The sequence below is a fragment of the Neophocaena asiaeorientalis genome, unplaced genomic scaffold, assembly GCF_003031525.2.
Source record: "Neophocaena asiaeorientalis asiaeorientalis breed wild unplaced genomic scaffold, Neophocaena_asiaeorientalis_V1.1 scaffold77, whole genome shotgun sequence".
In the NCBI taxonomy this organism is placed as follows: domain Eukaryota; kingdom Metazoa; phylum Chordata; class Mammalia; order Artiodactyla; family Phocoenidae; genus Neophocaena; species Neophocaena asiaeorientalis.
Window position 1 is genome coordinate 10091370 of NW_020174645.1, and position 16489 is coordinate 10107858.

At 49.2% G+C, this 16489-nt stretch overlaps 1 protein-coding gene across 1 annotated transcript in view; it reads left to right on the plus strand.

The window, feature by feature from the left end:
- Positions 1–16489, plus strand: part of KSR2 (kinase suppressor of ras 2) — a 311598-nt gene that overhangs the window by 234399 nt on the left and 60710 nt on the right. The window contains exons 8-9 of the mRNA XM_024758568.1: positions 72–190; positions 8686–8854. Of these exons, the coding sequence (XP_024614336.1) occupies positions 72–190; positions 8686–8854 (288 nt within the window). The remainder of the gene's footprint in view (positions 1–71; positions 191–8685; positions 8855–16489) is intronic.

Here is a 16489-nt window from a genome sequence, read left to right on the forward strand (position 1 = left end):
CTGACGTGACAGTACAGAGCAAAAGTGGTACTTAAATTCCCACATCGCTGTTTTTACCCCTACGGATCCAGCAAGGTTAGTCCGGACAGAGTCCGTTCCGTGTGACATCAACAACCCTCTACGAAAGCCACCCCGGTATTCGGACCTGCACATCAGCCAGACGCTCCCTAAAACCAACAAAATCAACAAGGTGAGACTGGAGTTCTGTTGGGAAGGGGCGTGCTGGGGCTGCCGCTGCCAGACAAGGGGCAGGAGGGAGGAAGGTTCTTGAACAGGACTCGGCAGGTTGATCTGGGAGCATTGCCCTTACTTCCCAGCCCACCTAGGCTCTCCTCATTCTGTGTGGTTTGTGTCTAGAAAAGTCTGGGGGGCATCCAGCCATCGGTGCAGAGTGGGTGTGCCAGAAATCTACCCAATTTAGAGAGAGGGCACCTGGCAAAGAGAATGAATGAGCGTGTTGACGGGGGCACAGTTAGGGATGGGAGGAGAGCCTGAGAGGGGGTCCTTAGTGGTGCAGACTCCGCCCTCTTTCCTCTGTGAGATGTTTCATTCTCTGCCAGGATGAGCTTCACAGATGGTTCTGTGCTTTCTCACACATCTGTTGAATCCAACCACCAAGGAACAAGAGTCTGTTTCTGAGCTCCTGCTGGAGACTGGGTAGATGGATCTGTGTGGGGACCACAGGCTCTGAGCCCTAGCTAACCTGGTTGGCTTCTGGCTGGACCTCAGACGGTGGTCAGCAGTGGGCTACTCTGTGCCTCTTTCTTGCCAATGTGGCCTGGAAACTTCCAGTGTGATTTCCATGTCCTTTGTTTGGTCTGTTGGTGGAAGAGCACCAAAGCAATCCCAGGGACACTTCCAACCTCACGGAAGGAGCAAAGGTAACATATGCCAACAGGTGATTTCTCAAGCCCTACAGTGCCTCCGTGTACTGTATGGAAGGTGGATAAAATGCGGGTCAGTCCAAGCGTGTGGGAAGTCACCAGCCTGTGTTCAGGACCCAGATGAGTGTCATGGTGGCCGTGTGACCTCTCGCCGGCAAGGCATACTCTCCCTTCTCTGCATAAGGCTGGAGAGGGCCATTCTCCCTCCCCGATCCACTCTCCACACAGCAGTCAGAATGATTCTTTTTTTTTCTTACTTTTTTTTAAAACATCTTTATTGGAGTATAATTGCTTTACAATGGTGTGTTAGTTTCTGCTTTATAACAAAGTGAATCAGCTATACATATACATATATCCCCATATCTCCTCCCTCTTGCATCGCCCTCCCATCCTCCCTAATCCCCCCCCCAGGTGGTCACAAAGCACCGAGCTGATCTCCCTGTGCTATGCAGCTGCTTCCCACCAGCTATCTATTTTACATTTGGTAGTGTATATATGTCCATGCCACTCTCACTTCGTCCCAGTCTCCCCTTCCCCCTCCCCACGACAGAGTGATTCTTAATGAATGTAATTTGAATCACACCACCCTCTGCTTAAAAACCATCCCGTGGCTTTCTGTTGCGTGGAGGAAACAAATCAAACTCCTCACTGCAGCCTGCAAGGCCATGCACAATTTGGTCCCTTCCTCCATCTCCGACCTCCCTTTCCAGGCCTCCCCAACAAAGTCCATATGTTCTTTCTCTCTCATGCTGTCACCCACCGTTTTTACTACTGGATCTCAGTCGTTCACCATCTGTCTCCTTGTGGCATTGTCTTAGGACTTGATGATGCAGCTTGGCCCCTGAAGTCAGGCAGACCTGGCAACCAGTCTTGGGGCCTCCACTCACTCACTCTGAGACTCTGGGCAAGTAACTGAACCTCTCGCTGAGCCTCAGCTTTCCTGTGTGTAAAATGGGCGTGTTCCAGTTACCCACTGCTGTATAAACAAACGACCTCAAACTTAGTGATGGACACCAACAGCTCTTTAATTATGCTCATGGGGATCAGGGTCAGGGATTGGGAAAGGGGTACAGTGGGGATGGTTTGTCTCTGCTTCATCATGTCCAGCTGCGAAAAGCTCACGCAGCTGGGGGCTGGAATCATCCAGAACAGGGATTGGCAAACTATGGTTTACAGGCCAAATCTAGCCCACTGCCTGTTTTTGGGAAATAAATTATACTGGCACAAGCCACACCCGTATTTTCTATGGCTGCTTTCATGCTTCAAGGGCAGAATTGAGTAGTTACAACAAAGACCGCTTGGCTCACAGAGCCTAAACCACAGGATGGTTTAGCCATTTCAAGAAAAAGTTGGCCAACCCCTGATCGAGAGGCTCCTTCACTCACGTATCTGGTGCTGGGATGAGTCAAAGGCTGACCTCAACAGAGACTCATCGGGAGCAACTACATGTGGTCTTGCCTTGTGGCTTGGGCTTCCTCACAATATGGCTGCTTCAGGGCAGTCAGGCTTCTTACATGGCACCTCAGGGCTCGAACAGCAACTGTCCTAGCAAACAAGGTGGGAGCTGCAAAGGCTTTTTATAACCTAGCAGTATAAAAGCCCGTGCATTGTCTTGGCTTGTCTCTAGCCAAGGGCTGGCAGTGTCAGTTCTGCTGTGCTCTACCGATGGAAGCAGTCACAAGCCTACTCAGATTTAAGGGGAGGAGGCGTGATCTCACTTGTCAATGGGAAGAATCCAAGGAATTTGTGACCGTTTTTGAAAATGTCCCCTGGTAAGCAAACAGAGCACCAACCCCAGAGAGTTATTGTGGGGATGAAATGAAATAATCAACATAAAGCACTTAAGAGAGGTTCCTGGCACATGGTAAGCGTACAGGAAATTCTAGTCATTTTTATCAGCTTAAATCTTGGGCTTCCAATAATAATGTCCGGCTGAGTCTGCTTTTCCTTTGTTATTTGTAAAAGATGTAGGTCTCCCCACCGCTGGGGTTGGGGTGCTTAAGGGACTTGAATAGTGAGGCTCCTGGGAAGTAACCAGGCACACCTATAACCATCCTGTCCTTTGTGACCTCTTGAGGGATGAGTGGCTCAGAGCCGTCTCGAGACCTTTCTCTCTGGCTTTACAGACGCAACGAGCCTCTTGGTGTCAGATGGGACAGATAGATCGGTGACTGTGACATTGTTCTGCTTGTCTGCCAGCAGGAGCATTTGATAAGAGAAATAAATTAACCTCTATTTAGAAAGTGGCTTTGACATGAAGGTGGACAGGAGCTATCAGAGAGCTGGGTTATTGTTTCCCCTCTTTCTCTTCTCACTGGCTTCACGCAGATTCTTTCTGTCAGGCGATGATGTGGTTAGTGCAATAGATTTGAGCCAATTTGATCTGCAGATTCCCTTTTCATTGCTCTCTGTCTCTTCTCTTGTCTAGCTCTGTCAGTCCAGGTTCATAAGAGCCCAGCTTGTTCACCCAGCAAAATGAGTTGAGTGTGCATTTTGGAGTCAGAAGGTCTGGGCTTGAAACTCAGTTTCTTCATATGCTCTATGACCAGAGCAAGATCCTTCCGCCTTTGCTTTCCCCTCCGTAAAGAGGGCATTATAATAGTAGATGGTATTGGAGTTGTGGAGAGGAGTTGATGCCGTGTGTTATATGTCAGGAGTTTAGTCCCAACACTGGATCCTCAGGCCATGGCAGAGCTTGGTGTTGAAGAAGACAGACGAGGAGGAGGGGGAAGAGGAGAAAGAGGAAGAGGGAGGAGAAGCAAGAACAGGAAGAAGAAAGAAGAGGGAGGAGGAGGGTGGGGAGGATGGAGGAGAAGCAGCAGCAGCGTCTGCCGCTCCTGAGGGGACCAGTCTACAGTGTCTGTGCTTCCGCACCAAGGCATCAAAGGTCCCACCTGGGGCTTCCCTGGTGGCGCAGTGGTTGAGCGTCTGCCTGCCGATGCAGGGCACACGGGTTCGTGCCCCGGATGGCTGCGTGCTGGCCCTCCCTTACAGTTGGTTGCAAGGTACAGGCTCACCTCGGCTAGCTCAGCACAGGGAGTTGTCTATGGGAAGGATGGACATGGGGCAAGAAGAGAAAGGGGAATCACAGTTGAGGAGCTAGGTCTCATGAAACTGGACATGGAGGACAGGCTTGTGCTCAGGCCAGCGCTTGGACCCTCAGCAAGACCATGGGTCACTGTTCTGGCCCCCCATCATGACGGTGGCTCAGCTGCTATTTGTGGGTGCCCTCTGGTCTGGTACTGTTGACCGGTCTCCCCGTCCTCTCCTCTCGTCTTTTCTCTCCATCACTGCTTCTGTGGCCGTAGACTTCCTACTCCCTGTAACCTCAGCCAGTTTGTTTTCTGGCCTGTCGTGGCTCTTCTGTTCCCTGGAACCTCATCTCCACTCCACCTTTGCTCTGCTTTCCACTGTTCTTCCTTTTGGCCCTGCTCTGTTTATTCCATATCATAGGTCACTGACCAGCTGTCATGATGCCCTGACCTATGGTCTTGAGTTGGGAGTGGGCTATGGCAGTCACAAGACAAGTATGGCTGTTTAGGAGAGTCTGTTGGGTTGGAGGGTGGGGACGGTTTCCTTGGGAAAAGTCCACGGGGGAGAGAGTTACTGTCATTGGCATGTTCAAATCAGTGCACAGCTGGGTGAAGGGGGAACCTGGGAGGTGAACATGCTTCTGTTTGATTCTCAGAGTCAGATGCGAGTTTCTTATTACTTGGTTCGACCTTCTGTTCCTGCTTCTGGGCTGGAGATGGGGACCTGGGCCACTAACCCTCTGTATGACTCCAGCAAGTCACATACCATCTCTGAGTCTCGGCGTCCCCATCTGTAGCACGAAGGGGTGGGACTGGACGGTCTCTGAAGGATGTTTCCACATCTACACTGCGCTCAGAAAGAGGAATTATGCCATTAGTCCTTCCCTTCATGATCTGGTAGAGTTTGAGTTTCCCTCTGCTGGAAGACAACCTCCAGCTGCTCCCATTGGGACACAGATCTGGGTCTGGCCCGAGGAAGGAATTTCCCATCCTGTTTAGCAGTTCTGCTGGGCACCGTGGGCACCGTATGCAGCTTTCTGTTTGCCGATTCTGTTGATTCACGTCAGCCCCGAGCCTCGGACATGAGAAAGACTGAACTCCTGCCATAACTGTTTCCTTCATAAGAGCAGCTCCTGCTTCCCTCCCTCCCTTCATCTCTCCTTCCATCCCTCCTTCCTTTCCAATCTTGATTCATATAACATTTATTAGCCACCTCCTATGTTTTTGTTTCTGTGCTAAGTTCTGCAGATGCCAAGATGAATAAGACACTGTCTCGTAACAGGAGATAAACCTTTTCCTCCTTCCCTCTCTCCTTCTCCTTATCCCTCCCTCTCTTCATTTCTTTCTTTGTTCCTTCCTCTATCACACATTTTTCGAGGGACCACACTGTTCCTGGCATATTGCTAAGTGCTGAGAATAGGGAGCTTCTAGCCTCGAGGATGAGACAGATAAGTAAGCCGAGAAGTGACGGTGTTGAAGCATCAACGGAAGCTGGGGCCAGTACCAGGAGCGAGCTAGTACCAGGCAGGGCTAATACCAGGAGTGAGCTACTACCAGGCAGGACTAGTACCAGGCAGGGCTAGTACCAGGCAGTGCTAGTACCAGGAGTGAGCTACTACCAGGCAGGACTAGTACCAGGAGTGAGCTAGTACCAGGCAGGGCTAGTACCAGGAGTGAGCTACTACCAGGCAGGGCTAGTACCAGGCAGTGCTAGTACCAGGAGCAAGCTAGTACCAGGCAGGGCTAGTACCAGAAGCGAGCTAGTACCAGGCAGGACTAGTACCAGGAGGACTGGAACCAGGAGCGAGCAATGTGCTGACCTGCTGGAGTGGGAGGTCAGGGGAACTTCTCAGAGGGCCGGTCTGAGCTGGGCTTTGAGGAAAGAATAGGCATCTTCCAGGCAGACTGGACAAGGCAGGGCAGGTATTTCAAGTAGAAATAACAACATGTCCCAAGCCTCAGAGATGTGAAATAGCCTGGTTTGTGTTGGGAACTGTGGACCGACCATTTGCTGCGATGAGAGAAGAGGAAGTGATTGTAGGGATGAGAGAAGAGGAAGTGACGTAAGCCCAGGTCAAGCCTGAATGTGTACATCGTGGACCAACGTTTTCATTAAACATGCTGTGTCGTTGGAGCACAGTCTATATGCCAGTTCCTCCTAATGGGATGCTGTTTTTAGTACAAACCTTTATACTTTTTTTAACTGATATAATGACTTTTTTGCAGAGCATCTATGGAAACTTCTTGAAATTTGCCAATCTGTGAGTAGAAGTTCAAAGAAGAGTGTTGACAGGATGGATAGATGCCTGACCTTCATTTCCCCTTGTCCCTCTACTGACATGATCAGTCCCTAACTTCCTTTAAAAACTTCCTGTGCCCCATTGGGCTGTACGGGGCCTTCACAGCCCAACCATGTAAATCTTAGCCCGCATGTCACTGCCATATTATTCCTTATACTAACATGTCCATCGCCATTAAAATTTAATTACCATTCGATAAATTAGGATAGAATGAGAAGGCTGGATTCCTGATGCCTTTCTACTAAAATCAGATCAGAATTACCTCCAAGGTGGTCTTGCATGGAAGGTGGCCGGAATGAACTAGAGCATGACCTTGCCTGGAATAGGAGTACTTTGTCCAAGGAATGTTTGTAGGAGTTTGATCCACAAGAGCCACAGAGGATAACAACCTAGCTGTCCTTCAATGGACGGTTGTTCAAATAAACTGTGGTACATCCATACCATGAAATACCACTCAGCAATAAAAAGGAACAATCCATCGATGCGTGCAATAACTTGGATGACTCTCCAGAGAACTATTCTGAGTGAAAAAAGCCAATCCAAAAAGGTTATATACTATATGATTCAATTTATAGAACATTCTTGAAATGACAAAATTATAGCAGTGGAGAATAGGGTAGTGGTGCCAGGGATAAAAGATGGGAGGGCAGGGTGGTGAGGAGAGAAAAGGGCAACATGAGGGCCCCTTCTGGGGGTGGAAATGTTCTGTATCTTGACTGTATCAATTCAGTGTCCGGGTCGTGATATTGTACCGTAGTTTTGCAAGATGTTATCATTGGAAAAAACTAAGTAAGAATGCATGGTGTCCCTCTATTATTTCCTACAAGTACATGCAAATCTGCAGTTATCTCAAATAAAAAGCTTAATTGCAAAAGTAAACGCCGTCATCAATATAATCGCTACCGTTTGTTGATAGCAAAGTGCCTCAGTGCAGTGCTCAGGGTGTAGGTACATATATAACCTTCGTTAAACTCCGCAACAGATCCACACACAGTGGCTGTTCTTCGCCCACATGAAGGACAGGGAGAGACTGAAGCTCCCAGAGGGGAAGTCACTGACGTGGAGGCAGTGTGACCGCGTGGGAGTGGGGTGGACTCTAGGAGGGGGACGTGCACAGCACCGGTTGAGCACGGGATGCCACTGGGCATCCAGATGGGGAATGTCCGTTCCCCACCCCACACTCCCCGCCCTCGTATGCTGGTTGGTGTTTGCTACACCAGCTCTGGAGTTTGGCAGGTAAGCACACCTGTTGACTAATAACCAGATCACACAAAACCGTCCTTGGGCACCTGGAGCCAAGCTGAACGGTGGGCCTCTGAGTAATGCAGGGACCAAGTGATCCCTGTCCTGTGAGTGAACAGATTAAGGTTCCCCGGAGAGCTCTTAGCTCTGCAGGCTTTGAGAGGCAGGAACCCCTTTTCTGGGATGCTGAGGTTTGCTAGTGTTATTCCCATTTTACAGAGGGCAAAACTGAGGAATGGCGAGGGTAAGCATTTTGTTCAGAATGTGAGGGGAAGAGGTGGCCATGGGATTTTGAATCTGCCTTTGCCTCACTCTGGATTCTGCTTGTAAGAGTTTGCTGGGGATGCTGGGTAGCTAAGACGAATCACCACAAACTGGGTAGCTAAGACAAAAGACGTTCTCTCACAGTCTGGAGTGCGGAAGTCTGAGATCGAGGTGTCGGCAGGGTTGGTTCTTTCTGAAGACTCTGAGGGAGAATCCATTCCATGCCTCTCTCCTTACTTTCGGTGGCTCCAGCAATCCTTGGCATTTCTTGGCTTCTAGAAGCATCAGTCTCCTGTCTACCCCTGCCTTCAAATTGCCTTTTCCTCTGTGTGTCTTTCCTTTTCTGTTTCTTATAAGGACACTTGACATTGGATTTAATGCCCCCCACGCCCAAATCCAGGATGACCTCATTTCAAAATCCCTGACCAGTGCTGTTCTGAGGAGGCACACGTGGATTCTATCTTCCTCTTGACTTTAGAGCAGTTTCAAGGGCCGGAAGAGGCATTGCTGGTTCCAACTGAGATGCGAGGGAAGTTGCTGCAGGCTTGCTCTCACACTCTCTCTTGAGCTGTCAGGCCGTTGATTCTTTAATAAACACTCAGGATGCGAGGTGTTAGGATGGGAAGAACACTCTGGGCACCTCTGCGTGGGACTTTCCAAAATCAAAGAGGCGTGGGGAGCGTGACTGTTGCCTACATAGCTTTCATTATGTGGTAACCTTTCAGTCCGGGCTCCAAGCAGTGGACAGGAATTTGACCCCAGAAGCTGTTCCATCCGCAGCTGGATGCAACCTGGTGGGATGATGAAGCAGGTGGGGGGACTTTGGAAGGATCTGGTGGTTGAGGAAAATGGAAGAGATGCTGTGGATGCTAGGGTGGGGTCTCTTCCTGTGCAACCCGCTCTCACTGCTGTGTCTCTGCCTCTCTGTCGGCCCCTGCCCCCTCCCCTACTTTCTTCCTGCAGGACCACATCCCTGTTCCTTACCAGCCAGACTCTAGCAGCAATCCCTCATCCACAACGTCCTCCACGCCCTCCTCGCCAGCGCCCCTGCTCCCTCCCAGTGCCACGCCGCCTTCTCCCCTACACCCTTCTCCGCAGTGCACAAGGCAGCAGAAGAACCTCAACCTGCCAGGTACCTCCATGCTTGGGAAGCTACAGGGGGGAGCTCTGGGTTCGTGCCAGAGCCATTTCCGGACTAGTCCATGCGTAAAGGCAATGAGTTGGAAGCATATGGATTGAGTCTTACCATATGCAGGGAAGTTGCTACATATTACCTTATTTGATCTTTAGAGTAGCCATGACGTAAGTACAGTCAGCTCCATTTTACAGATGAGGAAACAGAGGCTCAGAGAGGTAAAGGGACTCTTAGAGACTCAGTCTTTTGGGAAGCAGCAACCCAGGATCTCCACCTAAGTCTGAGTCACAGGGGGAGCCATTGGCTCTGGAGCTGGCCTTTGTCTTATGAGCTAAATCGGTTGAAACTGACAACAGGGCTGCATTCTGAGTCCTACCCCAGACATCAGGACAGGGCTCTGAATGAGCGGGCTGGCGTCCGATATTCCGTATCCAGCTCTCTCATGTCCCTGACCTGTGACCTCTGACTTCAGTTTTCTCATCTCTGAAAGGATATAGGTGGACGAGAGGACCCCAGAGGGTCTTCCAGCTCACAAACTCCAGGGCACTCGGCTGCTGACCTGAGACTATGTGCTGGGCTGTGAGATGGTGGAGAGGCCGTCATGTGATGATTTGGCTTCTCGGACTTAAGAAAGGGCTCTCTCTCTGCTCTTAGGCAGGCCAGACCTAAGAGTCTTCCTACCCCTTCCGGGGCCCGGCCCAGCCCACGTGCCGTTCTAGGGCCCCAAGGACATTTCCAGTTCAGCCATACTGGCAGCATCATAGCTGACTTCAAGACAGAGGCTGGCGGGATGAGGTCTTGCTTGGCCAGTTGGGACCGAAGTCTAGGTCTGTGTTGTTCAACATGGTACCCACTAGTCACGCATGGCTGTTTAAATTTAAACTAATTAGGGCTTCCTTGGTGGCACAGTGGTGAAGAATCCGCCTGCCAATGCAGGGAACACGGGTTCGAGCCCTGGTCCAGGAGGATCCCACATGTCACAGAGCAGCTAAGCCCGTGCGCCACAACTATGGAGCTTGCGCTCTAGAGCCTGCGAGCCACAACTACTGAGCCTGTGCTCTAGAGCCCGCGAGCCACAACTACTGAGCCTGCGTGCCACAACTACTGAAGCCTGTGCGCCTAGAGCCTGTGCTCCACAACAAGAGAAGCCACTGCAACGAGAAGCCCGCGCACCGCAACGAAGAGTAGCCTGCTCGCCACAACTAGAGAAAGCCTGTGCGCAGCAACGAAGACCCACCGCAGCCAAAAATAAATAAATAAGTAAATTTAAAAAAAAATTAAATGAATTAAAATTAAATATAATTAAAGTTTTAATTCCTCAGTCATACTAGCCACATTTCAAGTGCTTGCAAGCCACATGTGGCTAGTGGCTGCCATACTGGACAGCACAGGTATAGACCATTTCCCACCATTGCAGAAAGTTCCACCGGGCAGTGCTGGTCTAGGGGCTGATTTCCTCCTGAGCCAGTGAGCTTCACGCAGGGGGAAAATATCCCAGGTCTGTAGCCACAAGTCACACCTGCAAGCCTAACCAGCCGTGAGAGAATATCTGGGAAACGAACGAAGACCCAACCCCACATCTGGACAACACCCAGATACAACCACCCATTGAGGACAAGCTGATCACGTCACCTGCCCACACTGCTTTGATCTGGGCTGTGTCCAAAGGGATAGAGTGTGTTTTAAAACTTGCGTCATGGAAATTTTTTGGTTAAGTCCAAGCCCGAGGCAGCCTCATACCTGTGGTGTGAGGGCCACTTACCTGGCAGCCAGCAAGGACCATAATGGGAGTCAGCAGCTGGAATCATTTCAGTAAGTGCCCCTGAGTCAACAAGGCAACAATTGCCCAGCATTTCCGTAGACTGAGGGTTCCCACCAGCACCCTGAGCCATTTCCACTTCTCTGGAAGGAGGGGAATGGAAAAAAGGCCCTTTGACACCCCATGACCCCCCAATTTCTGGAGGGAGGGGCTGGGTCCCTTCCTAGAGCTGTACCACCTGCCACCCAAGACACACACTTAGGGCTATTTTCCCAGTAACTGTTTGCTACTTGTTTATGGGTGAGGGTAGCGGGGGCAGGAAAGAACCTCTTAAGGGAGAACCACGCCTCAAAGCACCACAGCTCTTTTCATCTCCAAAAGACTGCCGGCATCTTTAAACAAGAGACCTGACTCACCAGGGGTGGTCACTGTTCCATCAGTTCCTTTGTCCCTTCCGTCAGAACCCCAGGGAGGGGCCTTGGCCAAGTTGCAGTGCTCGCCTGCCAGTGGATCTGCATCTACTCCATGGCAGGTCCCAACAGTGTCCTGACCCTCTTTGGGGAGTGGGCTAAGGGGTCCTTTGGGGGAAGGCACTTTAGAACAGCAGTTAAGAGTGTGGGTTCTGGAGCCAGGCTGCTTGGGTTCAAATCCCAGCTCCGTCACTTAATAACTGTGTGATGTTGAACAAACTACTTGCCTCTCTGTGCCTCTGTTCCCTCATCTGTACAACGGGGATAATAATAGTACCTATTCTGTAGAATCCTCGAAGGGCTAAGCATTACCATATATGTACAGAGCTTAGCAGAGCACCTATCTCGTCAAAGAGCTCAACAAAGGTGAGCTATTTTCATTATTATTAGATAAACACAGGAATAGCAAATTACCGTGGCTACCACTGCTAAGTAATCCGGGCCTAACTAGAATTGTGGAAATAAAGATGAAATCCCCATATACCATGGTATTGGGAGTAAGAATCAAATTAAACTTTGGGGTTCGGCAATTTGGCATTGACTGTCAAAGTTTCAAATGTACATTCCTTGGACCAGCAAAATCACTTTTAAGAATTTATATACAGAAATGTTTGCAAAGGGCATGGGGATCTGTATGTAAGGATTTCATGGCAACAGTAAAAAATTTGGACTCAACCCAAATGCCCATCAGGAGGGGAGTGTTTGAATATGCTAATATATCTATATAACCAAATACTCAGCCACCCTTAAAAAGAATGGAGTAGCTCTTTGTAAATATCCTGACATGGAAAGATATCCACAATATCTTTTAAGTGGAAAATAAGTGATGTGCAAAGCAACTGGTATAACATCCTATTTATTGTAACATTGTTTTATATATTTGTATATGTATGTTTAAATGTGTGTGTCTATATATATATGTTTGTATATGTACACAGATGTCTGCAAGACTTCATGGCAAGTGTTCTAAGAAAAGGAATTTTCTTTTATGCACTACTGTAATGTATCTAAGAGCAAGGAATATGCACCCGTTTTATAATTGAATAATAACAATAAAATGCAATGTCGACAGGGAAAACAAAATAGGACCCTCCAGAAGGGCCACCAGACCTTCCCTCTGTCTTAGGCAGTTTTTGCAAAATTCCACCAGGGTGACAGGCATCTGTTCTGTTCATACGAGGCCCTGGTCACCTGTTATACTCTAGACTGGGAGCCTCTGTTGATGGGAAAAGGAGCTTTGGCCCTGGTTTCCTGCCAGATGTTGAGTTTTCTGAAGACTATTCAAGCTAACGCCTAGGCATAAAAATGTCCCTGGCATTGATTGATCTAGAATATTCTTTCTCTAAAACAGGCTGTGCGGTTAATGGTCATTTGGCTCATTTGCTAACCTCAGGGCACCCACGGGCTTGGTGGGATTTGCGATTGTGCTCTGCTGGTCGGCTGGACCTCCTTGTTTTCCGCCACTCCCTTAAGAAGCCTGGTGCCATGTTGGACATGGCACAGTGTAGGATGGAGTCAAGAGGGCTACATTTGGATCCCAGATTTGCCCCTTCCCACCTCTGTGGCCTTGCGTATGGCACTGGTGCTGTTTAGATCTCAGTTTCTCATCTGTAAAGTGGGTCTAACTTGCAAGCTTGTGTGACATTTGATGTGGGAAGGTACATGAAGGGGCTTTGTAAGGGACTATCGTGTGGGTTTTAGAGGCTGGAGTGTTCAAATGCCTTCTTTCTTGGGCATAACCTAGTGCCATGTTTAGTGTCTGTCTCCTGCCTCAGAACGTCAGCTCCACGAGGCTAGGAAACTAGTCTGCTTCATCCACCCCTCTGCGCCCAAAGCCCATCATAGTGCCCACTGCTCAAGGCACTGATTAGATGTTTGCTGGATGAGTGAGTGAACGAGTGACTTGAGGCTCATGCGCTGCCCAGAGCTGCAGGTTTGTGTTTTTTTCCTTTAAACTGTCTTCTGGCCCTCAGACTGCTTTCATCCATTCCGATATCCTTAATGGGTATTTATTAAGCATCTACTACACACCAGGTACTGTACAAGGCACCACGTATGGGGCAAGGCACAAATCAGAAATGCCCTGTAAAAGTTTGCCGTTGCTGCTGTAGCAAATCACCACGAGCTTAGAGGCTTAAAGCAGCAGAAATTTAGTATCTTACGGTTATGGAGGTCAGAAGTCCAAAATCAGTTTCACTCGGCTCAAAATCAAGGAGTTTGCAGAGCTGGTTTCTTTTGGAGGTTCTAGGAAGGAATCCATTCCCTTGCCTTTTCCCAGCTTCTAGAGGTGGCCTGCATTCCTTTGCTCGTGGCCTCGCATCACTGCAGCCTCTGCCTCTGTTATCACATCTCCTGTGATTCTCTCTGACTTGGATCCTCCTGCCTCCCTCTCGTAAGGAGCCTCGTGATCATGTTTAGGGTTCACCCAGAGAATCCAGGATAATCTCCTCATCTCAAGATCCTTAAGTTCTTCACATCTGCAAAGTCCCTTTTGCCATGTAAGGTAACATATTCACGGGTTCCAGTGGCTAGGATATGGCCATCTTAGGGATGGGGGTGGGGGGAGAGGGCATCATTCTGCCTATCACAGTCTCTGTTCTCATGGAGTTTATAGCTTAGTGGGAGAGACAGGTGTTAGCCGAGCAAACATCCACATGAAAATAGGATTATAAGTTGTGATAAGTGCTGTGAAGGGAAAGAACAGCGCTATGAGCAAATTCAAGAAGAGAACAAGTTTAGGTTGAAAGGTCAGAGGCAGCTGAGTTCTGAAGACTGGCCAGAGAGGACTGGTGGGGAGTTGTCCAGGCAAAGAGAGGGGAACACGTGCAAAGCCCCTGCCACGGGAAAGAGCTGGAAAAAAATGTCCCAGTGGCTGGAGTGCCATAAACAAGGCACCAAGCAAGACTCAGAGCTGCGGGGCTGAGGCCTGGCAGGGCCTTGTAGGGCTTGGCAGGAATTTAGATTTTATTTAAGACACAATGAGAGGCCGTTGCGAGGTTTAGGCAGGGGATATTTTGATCTTTCTTCTTTTCTTCTAGATCCTTCCTTTCAGATGACCACTCAGGCTGCTCTCTGGGGAGCCCATAGGGAAGGAATGGGGGCTTCAGAGTGGAAGAGCCTTCAAAGTGGCCTGCTTGTCTCTCTGACCTCTGGTCATCTGCAGCCTCCCAGTTCCTGGGTCCTCTTTGATGCCAGAGAGCCAGGAGCCACTTGGGTTCATCTGCTGCCCCTCGGACCTGCTTCTCGCTGGTGTCCGTTATCAGCAAGAACAGGCAGGACTCACAGCGCCCTTTCCCTCCTCCTCTGGCCAAGACTCTCTCCCTTTCGGCCGTCAGGACCGAGCTGTTATCAGGCACTTGAAGGGGTCCAGGCGGAGGTTGGCTCTGAGCGTGGAGGCCTTTGTCGGGTGTCGCATTGCCTGACACCTGTCCCGTCTCAGGTGCCTTCTCTCCATCACCAGCCCCGCCTCCTTAAAAGAACACTTAACTGACAGCTAACCTATTCTGCAGACACTGAATCCTCGGTCCCAGTTGGGGAGGGAAGAGATCAACTAAGTCTCTTGACAATCCCAGGTAGTTTTTCTTCTTTTAATTTTAGCCCCTTGTTGACTAACAAAGTGTCTGCCTGCAATGAAAAAACCTAAGTTATCTAACGGAAGAAAGGTCCCTGACATCATGGAGGTTGGATTTCTTCTAAAGCTTTGTTCTGTAACCTTGAATGAGTTGCTTCCCAGCCCCGGCGCTTCATCTTCCAGAATCAAAAATTCATCCATGGGCTTCCCTGGTGGCGCAGTGGTTGAGAGTCCGCCTGCCGATGCAGGGGACACGGGTCTGGGAAGATCCCACGTGCCGCGGAGCGGCTGGACCCGTGAGCCATGGCCGCTGAGTCTGCGCTTCAGAGCCTGTGCTCTGCAACGGGAGAGGCCGCGACAGTGAGAGGCCCGCGTACCCAAAAAAAAAAAAAAAAAAAAATGCATCCATTTCAATTCCAGCTAGCTGAGGTATTTGGGAATTGCTGTGCTAAAAGAGAGTTGAGTAATTGAACAAGCGTGAGCAGCTTACCCACAGGGTGCCAGGCACCAAACCAGGTGCTTGGCACCCTGAGGTGCCAGGACTTGCTGTCCATCCCGGGGGAATTTATAAATCCAATGCACCCTGGGGGCAGCTAATGACTCAGCCCTTTGAAACCATCTGACTGTCTACGAATTATAAAGCATTCTCGTCTGTTAGTTAAGAGAGCTTAGAAAGAGATGGGCTTATGCACCGCAGCTGATCCTGATTCTGCACGTTCTATGCCCTCTGAAGCTCAGCCCTATGAAGGATTTTTATTATCCCCATTTTACACATCTGGAAACTGAGACTTGGAGAGAGTTGCTGAAGCTTTTATAAGCAATCAAGGAAGAGCAAGAATTCAACCCTACAGGATCAGCTTCTAGACTCCAGGCTTGGAACCACTGTACTGATTCTTGGTGAGCCAGCTTGTCGCTGAATGAGTAGAACTGTTTCCGGAAGTGTATTCACCAACTCAGACTCATATCTGATCCCATCCCTGCTCACTGCCTTTACTTGAGGCTATAAAACTCTGTGTGACCTGTCCCCCACCCCTGACACCGCTTGTACTCCCGGGTCCAGGCCCTCCACCCTACTGGAATAGTGCTAACATTGGAAACCTTGGGGATGTCCAGAACAACTGGCCTCCAGTGAACAGACTGGAAGTAAACTGAATTGTAAGAGAATGAGCAGTGAATTTGAGGAAGTTTCTTTTATATGATTTTTCCCTAAATATGGAAATTAATTCATGCCTGTGGTAGGCAGAATAATGGTCCCCCAAAGAGGACCACGCTCTACTCCTGGGTTCTGTGAATATGTTACTTTATACGGCAAAAAGACCTTTGCAGCTGTTGCTGAATTAAGGTTCTTGAGGTGGAAAGATTACCCTGGATTATCTGGGTGGACTCGAAATGCAATCACGAGGATCCTTATGAGAGCGAGATGAGAAGGTCAAAGACAGTAGAAGGCGATGTCAGGACGGAAGCAGAGATTGGGGTGACGGGACTGTGATCCAAGAAATACAGGCAGGCTCTACAGCTGGAAAAGGCAAGGAGTGATTCTCCTTTGGAGCCTCCAGAAAGAATCAGTCCTGCCAACACCTTCATTTAGCCCCTTACAACTGTTTTTAGACTTCTGACCTCCAGAACTCGAAGAGGATAAGGTTGTACTGTTTTAAGCCATCCAGTTTATGGTAAGTTATTACAGCAGCAATAAGAAAACTAATACAATGCTCAATGCAGCAAATTGGAAAAACACGAGAAACACATAAAGGACTTTTTCCAGTTTTACTGAGATACAGTTGACATATAACATTGTATACGTTTAAGGATATAATGATTTGATACATGTATCT